Raw genomic sequence first — 17512 nt, 5'->3', positions numbered from 1 at the left:
GAATCTTATCCTTTTTCTAAGTCAAAACTTACATATTTACTAATATTACTTATAAATGCGAATATGTATGTCTTAGATTGTTACACTTTCACGATAAAATTACTGAACAGATTTTGATGAAACTTGGAATTGAATATCACTTGTTCGCCCACCAATTTCTGCTAGACTCTTTTCCACCCTCTTGAAGCCTCCAGCCCCCACAATGGGACGTTATCGCTTATTTTGAGAAAGACTACTATAAAGATAAAGATTTGAAATCTCGATACTTAAATACGAAACATTGTAGAAATATGCCAACCAGATCGATATTACCGTACAACAGAGTTGCATTTATAGACTAGCCAAGTACTTAGCACTCCGCAGCAAGCGTTGCATAGATATTTAATATTTCCATTGTTTTTATGGCTCCATGCTAAAATACTTAAAATGATATACTCAAAGAAGTTGGCTTATTATATCCCGCAAGTTTTCGTAGACCTGCTATAAGATTTTTTTTTAAATCCATTATGCTTTGGTTTATGGCGTTACTTAGACTTTCAGGAGGGCTAAAACGCAACTTAAAGCTAGCAAAATGCGAGCGAACCTTTATCTAATATTCATAATATATACAAGCTTACTTACAAACTTTTAGAGATTTATTATGTCTTTAGGCTTTATTATAAGTACTTACCTATGTAAGAATCAGATCTTGATCAAATGAAATTTGCGAGTGTGCAGAATTGTGCTGATTTATTGCACAATAAAAATAAATCTAAGCTCAATATTATACTATCTTATCGCTGTGTATTTATCCAACGAGTGTAAAACTAAATACCTTCTCACATAGAAATCTTAGACAATAGAAGTAGGTAAATATTTAGTTTATTGCATATGAATTTCATTTCATTTCTCAAATGCTTAAATGGAAACGTGGTTTGTGTAATATTGATCTTTGGGTGTACGCGTCAGTTGAATCACGGTTCGCAAGCGCCGAACAGAATAAGGCAAACATGATTGGAGGCACGTCACCGCGTCAAAGATGGGCGCTGGCTGCGATACGGGGCTATGCTTATTACAACACGACACACGTTTTAAATGTGACTAACGCAGCGTCTCCGATATCAAATATACAGGACTTACCTAATCATCAATGACATATACCTTCTATTATTGGTGATGAATATACCTGTTGATCAATATGTTAGAGTCTGGAAAATCATGAACAGGGAATTAAAATTGTAAATAGGGCAAACAGTTGTAAAGTTTTAGCTAGCTGAGCTGTAGATGATGAGCCTACAGGACAAAACCAAGAGCAGAATATAAGTTTTTAGGAGTTACTTACTCCCCATTTGTATTTAACTTGGATATGATGACTCTACGTAGAGACATATTTATCAAATTAGTTTCCTTAAACAATGCTTTTTATATAAAAAAAGTTACCAAAAAATGAATACGTACAATGTACTACATTAGGGCAAAAACAAAATGACTTATACTTACCTGTATATCGAATGGGTAAATTGTTAAAAAGGTTTCCTCGAGTCTTGCCGGATAGCCTACTTGGGAGTGGAACGAACTGCCGAGGCGAAGGTCGTCAGTTTCATAACCGAGACTTCTCTAAAAATTCATTGAATTCTCCCTTGCTTTAATGGTAAAGAAAACACCGTGAGGAAATTTGCCTACGTGAGAAGTACTCCGTACGAATTTCGATGTTTGCGAAGTCTGCCAACCCATACTAGGCCAGTGTGATAGACTAAGGCCTAAACCCGCTTCGTATTAGAGATGATCAGTGCTTAGCAGTGGGAAATAGTTCATACAAGAATATTATTATTATACTTTATATTATTAAAGTTTCTTGAGTCTGATTACGTAATTTTTTTTGAAATATCCTTAAAAGTTCTTAAAATGTGGCAAATTAAATAAATAAAATATGTTAAAAATTTAAGTTACTATATTTATACTAAATCCCTGTATGTTCTAGTCATACTTGCCTCTTATATTATCATTAATTAAGATTAATAACTAATATTTATGTGAAAAAGGTGACGAAATTGAGGAACCTCAGCAAAATAGCACACTAATCGTATTTTTAGATGCTATCTCTTCGAAATTTAAAATACATAAAGAAAAGAAGATGAAACATTAATATTTTTACCATTATATGTTATCTGTACTTTGGTTATGTATTTTTTTTGTAATCCGGATACTGATTTATTAATTTCATAATTAAAGTGGCACTAAAATTGTTGATGTCGTACATCTCCTCCTAAAATACACATATTTTTTATTTGAACCTAACAATTTAATAAAAAAAATGGTAGTTTAAAAGTTAAAAAAACTCTAAATACTTACTTACATATTTTTTTTTTATTTTTCGCAATTGTCGGAAATCTATTCATTCAAGCGATAATACGCCTGTTGACGGGCTAGTAAAATAAAGTTCTATTTAGCTTTTCTTAATAACCATTTAAAAGCTCCTTTCCCTCATGGATAGTACGCCGCCTTAACGCTGTAATGAAGTGGTTGGGTACATAGGTACTTTGAAAATTTTTCCAAAGTTTGACACCCTGCGGAATACTGCTCACATCCAAAACAGTTTTAAGCCGCATTTTTATTATTGTTGCATTCCCTTAAATAAATGTGCCGAGGGAAAATAAATCTAATTAAGTACCTATTAATACTTTGTGTCAAAGAAATGTTTTCGAGTTAACGTCGCGACTTTGCTAGAACAATAAAGTTTTCGTCGTCAGTATGATAATTCCGCAGCATTTCTCTATTTATTTAGTGATTGCGTTAACTGACGCGGTATTGCGTGAAGGGCGTCACGTGAACGAAGGGTACGATGGCGAGAGCCGCGGCGGCGGCGGCGGGGCCGGGAGGTGTGCGTGACGTCACGCGGCGGCGCCGCGGGTGCCGGGCGGCGGGTGCGGCGGCGGCGAGGCCGAGGGTGTGGTGCACATGCGCCGCCGCCCGCGTCGTTTCAAGGTGACCCTCGACTCGCCGAGCAAGTGTGCTGCGTCGTTCGCGGCACTGTACGCTGTTCCTTTCACTTCTGCACGACTAAGCGGTCAGTGATACCGGTATTCTTCTGAACGCGGATATAATATTTATCTGTGCCCGTTGGAATTTATGACAACACGCTGTGGACACCGACGCTTCTCGTTCATCACCTCTTATCTCAGTCATCACGACTGACAAGACGAATCGATATGCGTCAAGCACGAGATGTTGTGAGTATCTAATGAATCCAAATATTTGCGGCTTTTTTCAAATTTTCCTATCCATTCCTGTCTTATTAACGGTAGATATATATATCTTGAATATTGACCATAATATATTATAACTGTTCCTTAATGAAGAATGCAGATCGCGCCCAAGGTGTTATTTTTTTTCTGCAGTAGAGTGTGAAAGGCACAACCTTCTTAGGACTAACGCAGCAATTTTATCGGTCGATAGTCGCGGTGTTTGATAAATCAATACGAGGTTTAAATCGGTATAAATTGATATAAATATGTCGAGTCCAGGTGGAAATCGTTTGCAAGTACAGAATAGAAATATAAAATAGGATAGGTGATTTGCACCGACAAGGTTTTCACGTGAGATTATAAACATCTGCTGTGCGAAGAAAAATGCACCTGTATAAAAATACGTTTGTCTTAATTGTTTTTTTATTCGTTTAACTGTAAAGGTCATCTCACAAGGTCATACGAATTGACACACGGGTTTCCCCTTCTACCTCAACAGATATTGGCATGATACCTAGATGCTTAATATCTAAACCAATTCATGATTATTTTCTAATATCTTTGTTTCTATTGGTATAACTACTTATATATTACTTATATCATATAAGTACTTTACTCGTTATACCCACTTACGTTGGTTCCAAGCATTACAAGTTTTAGTAGAATTTAAATTAGAGTAGGCAGGTAGTTATTTATCGTTTATAAAGTTTCGACTTCCTACTTTTTGTCATTCGCTCACAAACGACCTTTGCAAATCAATGGAAGTTTAATTACAGCAAAGTAATATTATTATTATCTACAAAGATACAATAAACTCCAAGATTAAATCATAAAATTTTGCACCTTACATACATACCCAGGTTTCTACTTACATTTTTGCACAACACCGTCAATATTGATTTCATAAATGTAGGAGTTTATGTAAAACTAAGAGATTCCCTGTATTAAATAATATTACATTGCCTTCTTGAAGTATCTTAGCTGTACTTACTCAAATATTGCTGTCCTATCAATAATAATTTTACGGAGGTAGTCACAAAATTGTTTATAGATATATGTAAGTAAGTGTATATTCAAGGTCGATCAAGGTTAAAATGTATTTATTAAAGTTCAGATCCTAGATGATCAACCACGGTGTATATTATGTAATATGTCATAGTATTGCATCATTTTTAAACATACTCAACTAGACTTATTTTACACCAATCATGTATGTAGGTATCAAATAGTTTGCTTTGTCTAAACAGGCTTGCATTTCATACAGGTACTTACCTAATTTACAAAAAAACATATTCTAAATAAATAAAATAAGGAAGTACTTGCTGGGGAGTGTCTAGTCAATACATTCATTTTTGTTTTTGATAAGTAATAAAAATGTGTTAGCGTTTTACCAATATACGAGAATCTCGAAATTATTCGCTTATCTAGTAAACCTGAAATGCGCATTTACTAATATTTTTATCAAAGGAGACATTATAAAAATGATTCATCGCACAAACAAAAGGGTATTAACTCGACATAGTCTTTTGAGATATCGCATTTTGAAAGTTTGGAAATTCTCAGCTTCAAAAATCAGGCATTTAGGGTTCTTCTATGTAAATAACTTGGACAGTACATTATCCTAAGTTATATTTAATGCGTTCTTTATAAATATTAGTGATAGGGTTTTCATTATAGGCAGGTAAACATATTCTTAATAACTATATAATGATGACACAATAATGGCGACTGCCGTTTCGCGATTTTTTACAACATCATTTATTTTTTTGAATCAAAATTAAAATATTTTGATTGACTTGCCAATCACCTTTTAATCCATTTTCAGTTATTTTTACAACCATAGTTATTTTAACTCATCTATTATGTGTACTTAACGATATCACAAATTTAAATGAAATTTCTAGTGACTTATTTATATCCAAAGTTCAAAATAAGAAATACTTAATTTTAATTAAATATATTACCCTAATTAATATCAAGCGGGTTGCAAGGAATTGAAGATCAAGTCAATAAGACTAGCCCAAAAGCCGGTGTGTCGATAAACATCAGCAAGACGAAACTGATGATAGTCTCCAGAAACCCAGATTTAAATCCTAAGATAACAATAGCTGAGAAACAACTAGAGCGAGTACGACAATTCAAATACCTCGGTGCCTGGGTAAATGAAGCATGGAATTCAGACCAAGAAATCAAAACCCAGATAGAACTTGCCCGCGCCTGATTCAATAAAATGAGAAAAGTTCTGTGTCGTCGCCAATTGAACATAGAGTTAGGATACTTCTATTTCGTATTATATATGGCCTGTTGTCATGTACGGCTGCCAATCGTGGACTTTAAAAGACGATACTTCGAGACGCTTAGAAGCATTTGAACTGTCGCATGTTGCGCATCAGTTGGACGCAAAAAGTTAAGAACGATACCGTGCTCAAAATGCCCCGAAAAATGTTGCAAACCATCAAACAGCGCAAGATAGGATATTTCGGCCACCTGCGTAGGCACAAAAGATATATGCTGCTACAATTAATAATGATGGGCAAGGTGGCGGAGAAGAGACACGCTGGGCGAAGGAAAAATCATGGCTGAGAAACATCCAGGAATGGACCGGTATTACCTCCGTTGAACACTTGTTCCGCCTGGCCAATGATAAAGACAAATTAAAGAACCTGACGGGTAACCTTCAAAAATATAGGCGCACTTAAAGAACAAAAATCAATATCAACCAATGATATTCCGTGATCGTGGAATTCGTTAGGTGAATGAAGGTTATGACATTTTCCATCACAATGTTCTTTTTAAACATACCATTTACTGCGTTTTCGTATTCCTTTCGCAAATCGTATACTTACTTACATATAAGTTGCAAAGCCTGCGTTGAGTACCTGCATATTTCAAAGTAAAATAACATGTGTCAAGTCAAGTGCTTATCATCTTTGTAAACTATGTATATCTTTGCTAAATAAAATAATAACAAACTTAATATCGATTTATGTCATTTTTCCGGAAATTATAAATAACGTTTCAAATCATAAAGATAGGCTGAATTCAAGCAATTAATAATAAAATGATTAATTATTTAATTCGCAAATTATCAATTTTTAACTTGAACATATTTGTCACCGATATTGCACTTGTTTTTGATACAATTACTCCCCTATAAATATGGTTTCTTGAATAATATTATTTTTTCCGTTTCTATTACTTTTTTGTTATGTTTATCAACGATAAACAATCGGAATGATAATGAGACACTTATACGCATATCGCGTTTATCAGTCTGCTCTACTTGAAGCTGAAGTAGCATGACGATGCTGTCTGCGCGCATTTCCGATGCGACTCAAATCAAAAGATAACTCGTACTGTCATTTTACTTGCAATTCATATGCAACTTTACAGTTAACAAAATGGCTAAACCGATATTTAAAAAAAATGTATGTAGCTTAAGTGAGAGGCACTTTAGGACGTACGAGAATGAAATAGAGAGTGATTGTTTACGGGAATGTACGATACTGTAAACCGGTGAACGATTTCGATGTAATCCGATACGGGCAATATTGATTATCCTTTACGCCGTAGAATCATTTATAAGAACGCTAAAATATTAGAGAAATTTGAGAAACCGATAATTGCACTGAATTGACAATATAATTATATCCCGTAGAGAATCCCTCTTTTCGACCGCAGAAAAACTTGCCTTTAAACCAAAACATGGGTCAGACAATGAACAAAACTTGGCTAGTATTATTTTAATATACATGTACCTATTTTTTATCGGGTGATAAGTGAAAGCAACCATAATATTATTATTAGTAGGTATCCATTATCTGCTCAGTGTCGTTCTTGAAATCGCGATTCTATTTTGCAATTAATGCAGAACAACTACGAACAGTTTATATATATAGAATTCTAAAATACTTACTTACACTTCAGGGATTTTTATAATTTTTTCTCTAGTAAGAATCGCTCAAGTAATGCGTGATAGCGATTTAATACTTTATCGTCGTATTTAATAATTTCGTCAAACTTTTTTAATGTAATGAATTAGCGCATATGAAAGCTACAATAAAATTATACAAAGGCATAAGTACGAATTATTTTTACATTTCAAGCGTACTGTAAACAAACACTTTGAGTTTGCGTCAATGGTCAAGATGCACGACGCGGTCGCGTAGCCGTCACAAGACTTGTACGGATCACAAAAATAAACATACACACTATGCCAAGAGAATGCTACAGCATGCGTTCGTCTTAACGCAAAATCAGACAGTTATTTATAGATTATATATTACGATACCTACAGCCGACAGCTTTAAAAAACAACTACCTAATTACTTATATAACATTATTGTACCTGTATAAAAAAAATTAAGTATATTGGTTGCAAAATGTATATCGTTTTTTCCGCTGGTATAGTAGTCTTACAGTCTGGCCCAGTCAGCATAAGGCAAATAATCTGAATTATATTTCGTAACGTCAAAGGAAAGTTACTTAAAACTTTAAATGAATTAAGTAGATGACAAGAATCCGGTTTTAACTAGAATTTTATAGCTGCATTGTGCATTTTCAATTGTAATTGAAATGATTGTGCTATTTATAGTCATCATATTACTTACAAACTGAACTGAACTAAGTCAAATAGGTATTAATAGGTGTCTTTTATTGATTTTCATAATGAACTTAACACTGGTAAACGCATTAAAATAATACACACACACTTTTACACACCTTTAATACCGTGTACCTGCCAAAGCCACTGTAGCCCAAACTTCATAATGGCCCATCGTTGTTACCTGTGTTGGGAGCATGCGCTGACAAACTTTCAGCTTTTATAAAATAACGAAGGTCTGGGGTTCACGGGCTCTTAGACTATAAGTATTAATAGCTGTCAGCTAGTAAACATTGCCCACCATATCTTTCACAAGTTTTTATTATTGTAGAGAAAGATTAAGTATATATTCTATCCACCATTCTTTGCAGCCCTGAAATACTTACCAGTTCAGCTATCTTATTTTAACAAGCTTCAAAATTCAAACAATAGTTTAATCGTCTAATAAAAGATATGCAATAGATACTTATATAATTGCTGTATTAGTCCTAAATAAATGTAAGTATATTCTTTCATTTTTTATTATTTTATTAAACAATCGGTTCGGTTTTTTATTAAGAGTATTTATGCCGAAAATAAGGTCTTCTTGCCAACTTATTTCGGCTCTTCTGCTATAAAGTTTTGATGCCCATGCCATATTAGGGCTGTCACACTAAATCTGCCGCCGGGTGGGCTTTGTAGTGCGTAGATATACTTAATCAAATTGCAGGCTAATTATTATTCATTTAACATGTTTATTATTTTTTTATAACTCATAATAAATACACAAATATGTGTCATTCGTGATAACACTGCTCATACTCTGGATTTATCAGAATATTTAATAATATCAGAGTGGCGTAACATTATTATAGCTTTTTTTGTTGTAAGTAATTTATGTTTGATTGATAGGCACATAAGTAATACTCATGACATAATATTATGTGCATCGAATTGTGAATCGTTTTAAATAAGTAAGTACTTATAACGTGCAATGGCGCGGGCGTAGAATTGTTCATATTGTACCTACATACTTACTAAGAAATCTCATGCAATAAGTTTTGTAATCTATCGAAACAAGACGCAATTCTAATGGAGAATTTAATTCTATACATATCTAATAACTACAAATTAAGTACATTTTATTGAAAAAAAAAAATATTATACTTACTTACTGCAATATTGCAAGTACGTCACTATACCATTTACCAGAAACAGCAACTTCCCAGCTCCCGCACACGCAAAGCCAACTACTACAAAATAATGCAATAATGTAAATATAGAGGACGTGGAATGTTTGTGACGTCACGAGCGAGCCCACGCGTCAGCCAATCAGAATGGGACACCAAGGGGCACGCCTTGGGATTTAAAATGATAAACAATACAATGTTCTTGTGAAATCTGAATAAAAATGAGATATCTTGCATGACATTTGTAAAATGGTGGATTATTATATTGGAAAAATATTGTTTCCAAAGTTTTAAAATATACTACTTTCCATAGATTAAACTGCTATTATATGTTCTAACTGTTCTAATATACGATGTCGTGGCATCGTTAGAGCAGGATGACAATACTTCATGATCATGATTCATGAATGAAAACATAGTGGAGCGTTCAATGCTAGCAGGCGACGACGTTCGCTCGCACTCGACAACTCCACGCTCGTAACTCGTACCCAGTCGTATTCTACATTTTCGTTCTGCATTGGCAAGACGTGTGGTAAAGTTAAAAAAAAATTGGGTTTTCTGTGTTAATTAAAATAATATAGTTCGTATAACAAACGCAAATAAAATGGGTATAGTTGTTAATAATTTACCTCGGGTGAGTTGAAATTGTATATATTTTTTAATACTTATTTATTTTATAACATAAAGCCGGCTTACTATTGGAAAGCAACGTTAGTGTCGTAATGACCGCTTTGACCTTGTGAAACTCGCTCGCGATAATGAATAACTTGGCTGTTTCGTTTGTTCGCAAAGATTGCAATCGTATTGAGTGCCTTCAAATATATTGTAAGATCAATGAGAATAAGATATAAGTAAAACGTTCGACCCGATCGAGCGTGCACATCTATTTTTAAAAAGAACGTAATAAAAAAGCCGCTGAAGTGTCTTAAAGACTGCATTGTAAACATGTAAATTGTTAATACAGAATGTTATTTAATGATATTTTTTGAACCACAGTAATTTTAAATGTAAAAAAAAAGTAAACGCAGCTTATTACATTTACGAATTTTGAATCAGGTTCACAAGAGACGTAAGACAGTAGGTATTTAACACTGTAAATTTTAACAAAATTTAAAATTAGTATTTTAAGCTGTTCTTCACATTCGTTGATTGTGTTTGAACATTAGAGCCAAATGCCAATTGGGAACGTGAATTTAAAAGAATTAAGCATAGTCCATGTAACCTTAAAAAAAGTACGTTTTAAGGTGTCTAAAATCATAACAACTAATAAATAGTAAAGTATAAAAAAGATTTGTTTATTTAAATCACCAGGTGCACCTAGAATATAATAAGTAGGTATATTTTTAAGTCCATTATCCAAATAGTTTGTAAGTTCCCTGCGTTGGCAGCTCAATCCACTTCAGTATGGCGATTTCCGATGGTTTTGAAGTTTTGCGCGTATAGTGATCCCAACAAATGGGTAAATAATTTAAATTATTGTTGCAGATTCGCGAAGAATGCGAAGTTCTACATATTACGGACAAACAGATCCGCGAGATCATGAACAGGCTTCACAACGACCTACTCAAGGGTCTCGGCAAAGACACACATGAAAAATCCATAGTCAAGTGCTGGATCACCTACATACAAGATTTACCTAATGGAAAAGGTAATTTAAGTAATTACTTGTTTTAAGTAATTTAAAATTCAATAGCTAGTTGTATATTACGTTAATTCTACAATAATTATTTACTATGGCAATGTTTATAAAACCTGGAAATAGGAATTTATAATGCAATAAAATTGGTAATATTTTGTTTCAGAACGAGGTAAATTTTTGGCGTTAGATTTAGGAGGAACTAATTTCAGAGTGTTAATAATTAATTTAGGTGAAAATCATTTTGATATGCAGTCAAAAATTTATGCCATACCAAATCACATAATGACTGGCACTGGTGTCGCTCTGTTTGACCATATAGCTGAATGTTTAGCCAATTTTATGAAGGTAAACCATGTTATGATTAAGGGTTTAAAAACTCTTCCTTAAGAAATAATTTTATGTCTATTATAAATCTAATTATGGTGTATTTTTAGGAACATGATGTGTATGAAGAGAGGTTGGCACTTGGTTTCACATTTAGCTTCCCGCTAAAGCAGCTGGGTCTTACTAAGGGAATATTACAACGTTGGACAAAAGGTTTCTCTTGTTCAGGAGTAGTTGGTGAAGATGTTGTTCAAGGACTTAAAGATGCTATCGCCAGGCGAGGGGTAAGTTGCAACACCAATCCTGAGTTAATCAAAATTATTTCCAGATATGCCTATAATTCCTGTCCATTTATATTATTTTGTTATTATTTTAAAAATTCATCACAAATTCCAAATTGTTTATTCAAAAAGAAGAAATTTTCCAGGACCTTTCATTAACTGTGATGGGCATCCTTAATGATGCCACTGGCACTCTCATGTCCTGTGCACATAAGAACCCATATTGCCGAATAGGTGTTATTATTGGTGAGTTGATCATGCCAGCTCTCTTCTAGTGGTTAAGGCATGATTGGAGCCAAAATGAGAGTCATGTAGGGGTTTTCAAATCATTTGATGCTATAGCTGTTATGTTCATTATCGTTGGATTTAAGATTCATATCTACTCTAACACATACCTTTTGCATGTTTTGTTACAATCATACTACAAGGAAATTCATGGAAATGTTTTACCTATTGTTCTTATCAGATAATATAAACACTTTTTATATTCAACTTTATTGCTACAAACAATAATATCCATAACCAACTATTTTGTAAACAAAATGTAGCATTTTGTTAGGTATTGCTATGACATTGGAATCTATTGTATGCCATAGCCAGCATTTAACTCCTGGTAGGCAAAGTTTGACATTTTGATAAATATGGGGGGCAAAGTAAAATTACATTTCAAGCATCCCAATGATTTAACACAAGACCTAGTACCGGTACTAAGATTTTCATTTATTGGTCTGTTAATCTAGTTGCAGGCAGTAGCGAACTGAAAATTCTGAATCCATTCAGGTCTAATGTTTAATACCTAGGCAATGAAATCAGTTTTTTAAGTTTTTCGAATTACAATTTCAAATATGTTGTAAGAAGCTCTTTTGTATATACAAGGATATTTGAGTACACTGAGTATAACATTACTGTGTTTATTTCTACCGCCAAACAACAGTATTGCACCAGATGCAGTGCAGTTACTAAGGATAATGTGACTACATTTCATGAGATTATCAAAGTATGGACTGGAATGCACTATAATACAGATTAAAAAAAATAATCATGGCATGCATTAAAAAAACAGCACACTTTTCAATTCAACTTGGCGACTGGGGGTTTCCTTGCGGATAAACGCGTGCATAAAAGCTAATTGGTATATTCTTGTTTCTCTTTATTTTAAAGATTTTTTCATCTATTATTTTATACGATTTGCGGTTTGTGCTCGTATACATATTCATTAAATTTTAATATTAAATTGGATCAATTTAACCTGCAGTATCTGGTATGCGATGAGAAATAATTTAATGAACGTAATAGCATGCATGCTCTCGAGGATTACTTTGAAAGCCTCTCTCTACTCTCAGTCATCTTCAACAAAGCGCGGGATACTAACTCTTCCATGTTAGGTACAATCCTGTATCTATTTGGTTACTCTAAAAGCATGTTTTTCTCACTCTTGTAGGATGTTCAGATTGACATATGTGCTATTCTGAACGATACTACGGGTACTTTGATGTCCTGCGCGTGGAAAAACCACAACTGTAAAATAGGACTCATTGTTGGTACGTTTACATTTTTATTGGAGTGCGGCATGTTTGCAATTTGCTAGTGTGTTCATATCATAAATTATACATTTTGTTGAACTGACCCTATTGAGGTACTCATATTTAACTGACCACTAATACTTCATTTATCAAATCTGCAAAACAATTATTAATTGTGACTGGGCTAATGACTTCATGCATACGCAACTTGTAATCGTTTGGAGCAAAATTTAATGTTTATTTTATTGTTTATCAGATAATTAAGTTGTTACTTTAACTACTAATGAATTAAGGGCTGTGGTCATAACATACATTACTTTGGTAAATGATTTATTCATAAAAGTGACTTTAAAGACTTTGGTATTATTGTTTACATTAAGGTTTGCTTGCGGTTATGCATATTTGTCAGCATTTTTAAAGTACATTAACTGGTAATTTTGTTTATTACATTGCTCATTATTTGATTCATTGGCAAATATATACAAATAATAATATACGTAACTACGTAACTTTTTCTAATAATCTGTTAAATTATTAACTTCCGAAATATAATGGAATGTGAAAAGGTTCTTATAAAAGTATTTATACATTAGGTACTGGAAGTAACGCCTGCTATGTGGAGAAAACAAAGAACTGCGAGCTATTCGACGGCGAGCCGGGCAAGGATGAACTACTCATAAACACAGAGTGGGGCGCGTTCGGCGACGATGGCACCTTGGACTTCGTGCGGACAGAGTTCGATCGCGAAATAGACGCGAACTCCATCAACCCCGGCAAACAAATGTAAGATACTTTCACAATATTCACAGATATTTGTTTTATAATAGTTTATACATGCGTTATGTTCAATAACCATAACCGGTTTAGTTCATTGGGATTCCCCGTAGCCGGTGACAAACGCACCAGATGAGTATTTGGGTAAAGGCATTTCCTCGTGAATTCCCTGGTAGTTTTCCTTATGTTTGAGGAAAACTACCAGGTTACCATACATACGCAAACACATTAATACGTAACGTTCTTTATCTGCAAGACACTCATGGTTCATTGCGATGGATGACTTATCTTTAATGTTTTGATTATCCATGAAGTATGGAAACTCTCGTGTGTACTTTGCATTTGGTATTGTTATAACACTAAATTTATGAATTCAAGCTTTTAAACCTGTTCCATAACAGTATCTGTTATTTAATTCGTATGGATTGTTTTAATTTTTATGAGTTACTATTATAAGTTATTTACTTAGCACAGAGATTGCCAAACTTTTTTTTCTCATAGACCACTATCTAAATTTTGTTGGTTCTGGTGGACCTTTCTTGGTTATGTTTCACGGGAGAGTGCATTACCACTACCCAGCCCAGTCTTCGTGCTATCAATTTTATCTGCTTACATAGGTGAAGTCAAGCCAACATTTAAGCTTACGAATTATGAACCCCCGTATTTTAGTCACGCCAACGTAGAATCCGTCGAATCTCCCGTGGACACGTGGGGGTTCACCTGGACTGCTTTGGGAATCAATGACTTAGCAGTCTCAAAAGCGTACAAATTCAAATAATAGGTACATATAGTAGATATGTTCCTTGTTGTGAATGAACAATAAACATATTTACTTTTAATAATTTGTAAGGTTATCAAGTACTTCTATAATACTCGCTATAATAATTTCCTTATCAGATCGAGGGCATATGTCAAAACAAACATTGACGACAAAGTCCATCTATAAATCTAAATTTAGAGTTTGATTTCACAATAATATAAGCATACGTATTTACTCTGTGCCTATTGTATTTAAATGTTAACAATATTTACAGACAAGAGAAGATGATATCTGGAATGTACATGGGCGAGTTGGTGCGACTAGCCTTGGTGAAGTTCACGCGGATGGGGCTGTTGTTCGGCGGACACGGCTCCGACTTACTGTTCCAACGGGGCAGCTTCTACACCAAATACGTGTCCGAAATCGAGTCCGACAAGCAGGGTGACTACACGAGCTGCATGGAGATCCTAGAGGAACTCGGTAAGCTTCCTTCAATACCTATTTCTTTTGTTAATCATTCGTTGTCGAAGAATGGGAAGATACTAGTAGTACAAATAAAAATAACAATTGAATATACAATATTCCGTCATTATTATAAAGATGTATGCCTTTAGACGTCAGTCTTATGAAATTATTGATGTGTGTATTTCATAAGAATCAATCGTATATAACCACGAAGTAGTGATGACATTAACTCAACTTTACATCGTATTGAACTTAACAGTACGTCTATTTACGTAATAATTTAGGCGGTCATGTAACGTATTCTATGTATGGTTGAAACCGTTATGTAAGTATACATTACATGACGTCGCGATACGCGTCAATCATTGCGAAAATTAGATATGTGCTCTTTTTTGACTAGAATCTTAGTTGTTTTTAAGTTTTGAAATCCTAAAATATTCCGACCCATATCGTTAACATATTTATAACTTGTGCCTCAAGATATAAATGTTTAAATATATTTTACTGCAAATTATTGACATGTATTAAAATTTTATTCCGAAAATACTTGGACACATGTCTGTTACTAAGAATTTTAATGTAATCAGAAACTTGTTTGTTCGCTAAGTTTGTCGATAAAACGTATAATGCAATTGACGCACATATAATAAGATACTACGTAATTTACACCTGCAACAACATTCAATAAGACAAGTAAACGACAATAATTTTGAAATCAAATTAATATCCTAAGTCAGATAGCAATTCTACAATATAGGTCTTAAAGGAAGTGGATTAAATAATATTATGATAGTGGATATGATACAAAGTTTAAATAACTTGCGTCATAAACTGAATAGTCATGATGACTATAAAAAATATTGTGATTTGGCTAATGCGTTGCCCACGCGATCGGGTCACTCATTCATTCAGTTTGAATGATGCGATGCATGATAAAAATTTTAAAGGATCTTGTAATACAATTCAGTTGGGATTGTGTATTGTTCTAGTGAGGTAATTACACGCCTTGTGATCCCCTGAAGCCATTTCGTTACTCTTATTAAAGATATTCATAATATTTAGTTGGTTGCTGTATATTAACAAAATGGATGTCTCATTTTAAGAATTGTTCTTCTTCTTTTTTATATAAAATAAATACGCAATCATATGAAACGTGACGGGTGATAATTACGTTATTTAATTTTACCATAGTGAATGCAGATTTAGGCAGGGTTTTTTCAAATTTTATTGCTTACCCACATATAATTGACGTTTCCATCAAGCTGTGAATAGTATTTCCCACAACGTTTGAAATATTTCCACATTAAAGATATTGATTGGCCTTGTGCTGCTTTGATACGGTAATTAAGGCGCAACTTTATATTCGGTTTATGGCTGTCAGTTGATCGTTTGAAATTCTATTAAACATTATGTAGACTTCATATTTTTCCTTCGTTGCCACAATATGTTAAGCATTTTTACAAAGTATGCATACTAATATTTTAATCCCCATAACTGGAATTTTAGATAACGACTGCTTTACGATTAAAAAAGTTAATTTACTTATTCCGATAATGCTAATTGCAATAAAGATATTGTGAGTATAAGCATTTGCAACGTCAATTACTTGCTTGAATTTCGGATATATTTTTTCCTCATTACTTGCTATATGAATAAATTCTATATTAAAATTTATGATTGTAACAATGCAATAACAGGCCCTTTTACCAGTGGACCGGCGCGAAAAATGTACTCCATAATATGGAATTGGGCCTTCCCCACAAAGTCGTTTATTGTTTTAACTTTCAAACAATGTTGGTTTTGAGTTTATGTCTGTAGGTAGTACATATTGCATACTTTTTGGTCAGTTTTATTCTAATAATACCGATTAACAAGTGTTAGCGTCGTCGATATAAATTCAAAATCGGTTTTGGTCTTGTAACCGGATGAAACAATTAGGTATATTTTAAAACGTAGGTATCTTAAAGTTTTTTTATATACATATTTTTCTAAATTTATCAAAAATCTTGAACAATGTTATAAATTAGCATGAGTAAATTACAAATATTTTACACAGAACATCTTTTACAAAATAGAAAAAATTACGTAAGTAGTTTTAGGTTGGTTATTGAATAGATCTACAATTTGAATTACAATTATACTGTACAGATGTATTTTTGAAATGAGTAGGGGCAGTTACCTACTCAGGAGACATCATAATTGTTGACATACTTAGCAATATGTAGTTGCGAGTGTGTAGTGTAGCAGGGCGCGTGGTGTCCGCAGGGCTGTCGCACGCGACGGAGGCGGACATGGCGGGCGTGCGGCACGTGTGCGAGAGCGTGTCGCGGCGCGCGGCGCACCTGGTGTCGGCCGGCATCGCCACGCTGCTCAACAAGATGGCCGAGCCGCGCGTCACCGTCGGCATCGACGGCTCCGTCTACCGCTTCCACCCGCACTTCCACGCGCTCATGTGCGACAAGATCGCGCAGCTCGTCAGCCCCGGCATACAGGTACCCACTCAGACCCATTACCCACCGATACCCCCACCTTATAATATAAGTAATATATTTTCTACAAAATTATCTTGTCAGTGTCATAGGTTTCAACACCTAACTTAATTCCTTAGGAGGCCTTAATTTTATTTGAAGATACCGAAGTCATTTACTGTTCAAAAAATTAATCCCAAAATACGAATCATTGCCCATATACAGACCTGCTTTATAATAAATTACCATTACTAAATTATCTAATGAGTTACGCTGGCGTAC

The 17512-nt window shown here is 34.1% G+C and overlaps 1 protein-coding gene across 4 annotated transcripts in view; it reads left to right on the top strand.

Moving 5' to 3' along the window:
- The window catches only part of LOC115442682 (hexokinase type 2), a 28644-nt gene that overhangs the window by 6190 nt on the left and 4942 nt on the right, over positions 1 to 17512 (top strand). Inside the window, exons 1-8 of one of the 4 annotated variants that reach the window (XM_030167811.2) lie at positions 2946 to 3209; positions 10482 to 10644; positions 10799 to 10980; positions 11070 to 11243; positions 12682 to 12781; positions 13357 to 13546; positions 14572 to 14777; positions 17028 to 17254. In XM_030167811.2, the coding sequence (XP_030023671.1) occupies positions 3189 to 3209; positions 10482 to 10644; positions 10799 to 10980; positions 11070 to 11243; positions 12682 to 12781; positions 13357 to 13546; positions 14572 to 14777; positions 17028 to 17254 (1263 nt within the window). In that variant the 5' untranslated portion in view covers positions 2946 to 3188. Of the gene's footprint in view, positions 1 to 2945; positions 3210 to 9399; positions 9631 to 10481; positions 10645 to 10798; positions 10981 to 11069; positions 11244 to 11386; positions 11487 to 12681; positions 12782 to 13356; positions 13547 to 14571; positions 14778 to 17027; positions 17255 to 17512 lie in introns of those variants that run through there. The other 3 variants (XM_030167810.2, XM_030167809.2, XM_030167808.2) reach the window with 3 other exon arrangements.

This window comes from Manduca sexta, chromosome 19 (assembly GCF_014839805.1).
Source record: "Manduca sexta isolate Smith_Timp_Sample1 chromosome 19, JHU_Msex_v1.0, whole genome shotgun sequence".
Classification (NCBI taxonomy): domain Eukaryota; kingdom Metazoa; phylum Arthropoda; class Insecta; order Lepidoptera; family Sphingidae; genus Manduca; species Manduca sexta.
This window is presented reverse-complemented; position numbering and strand designations above follow the sequence as displayed.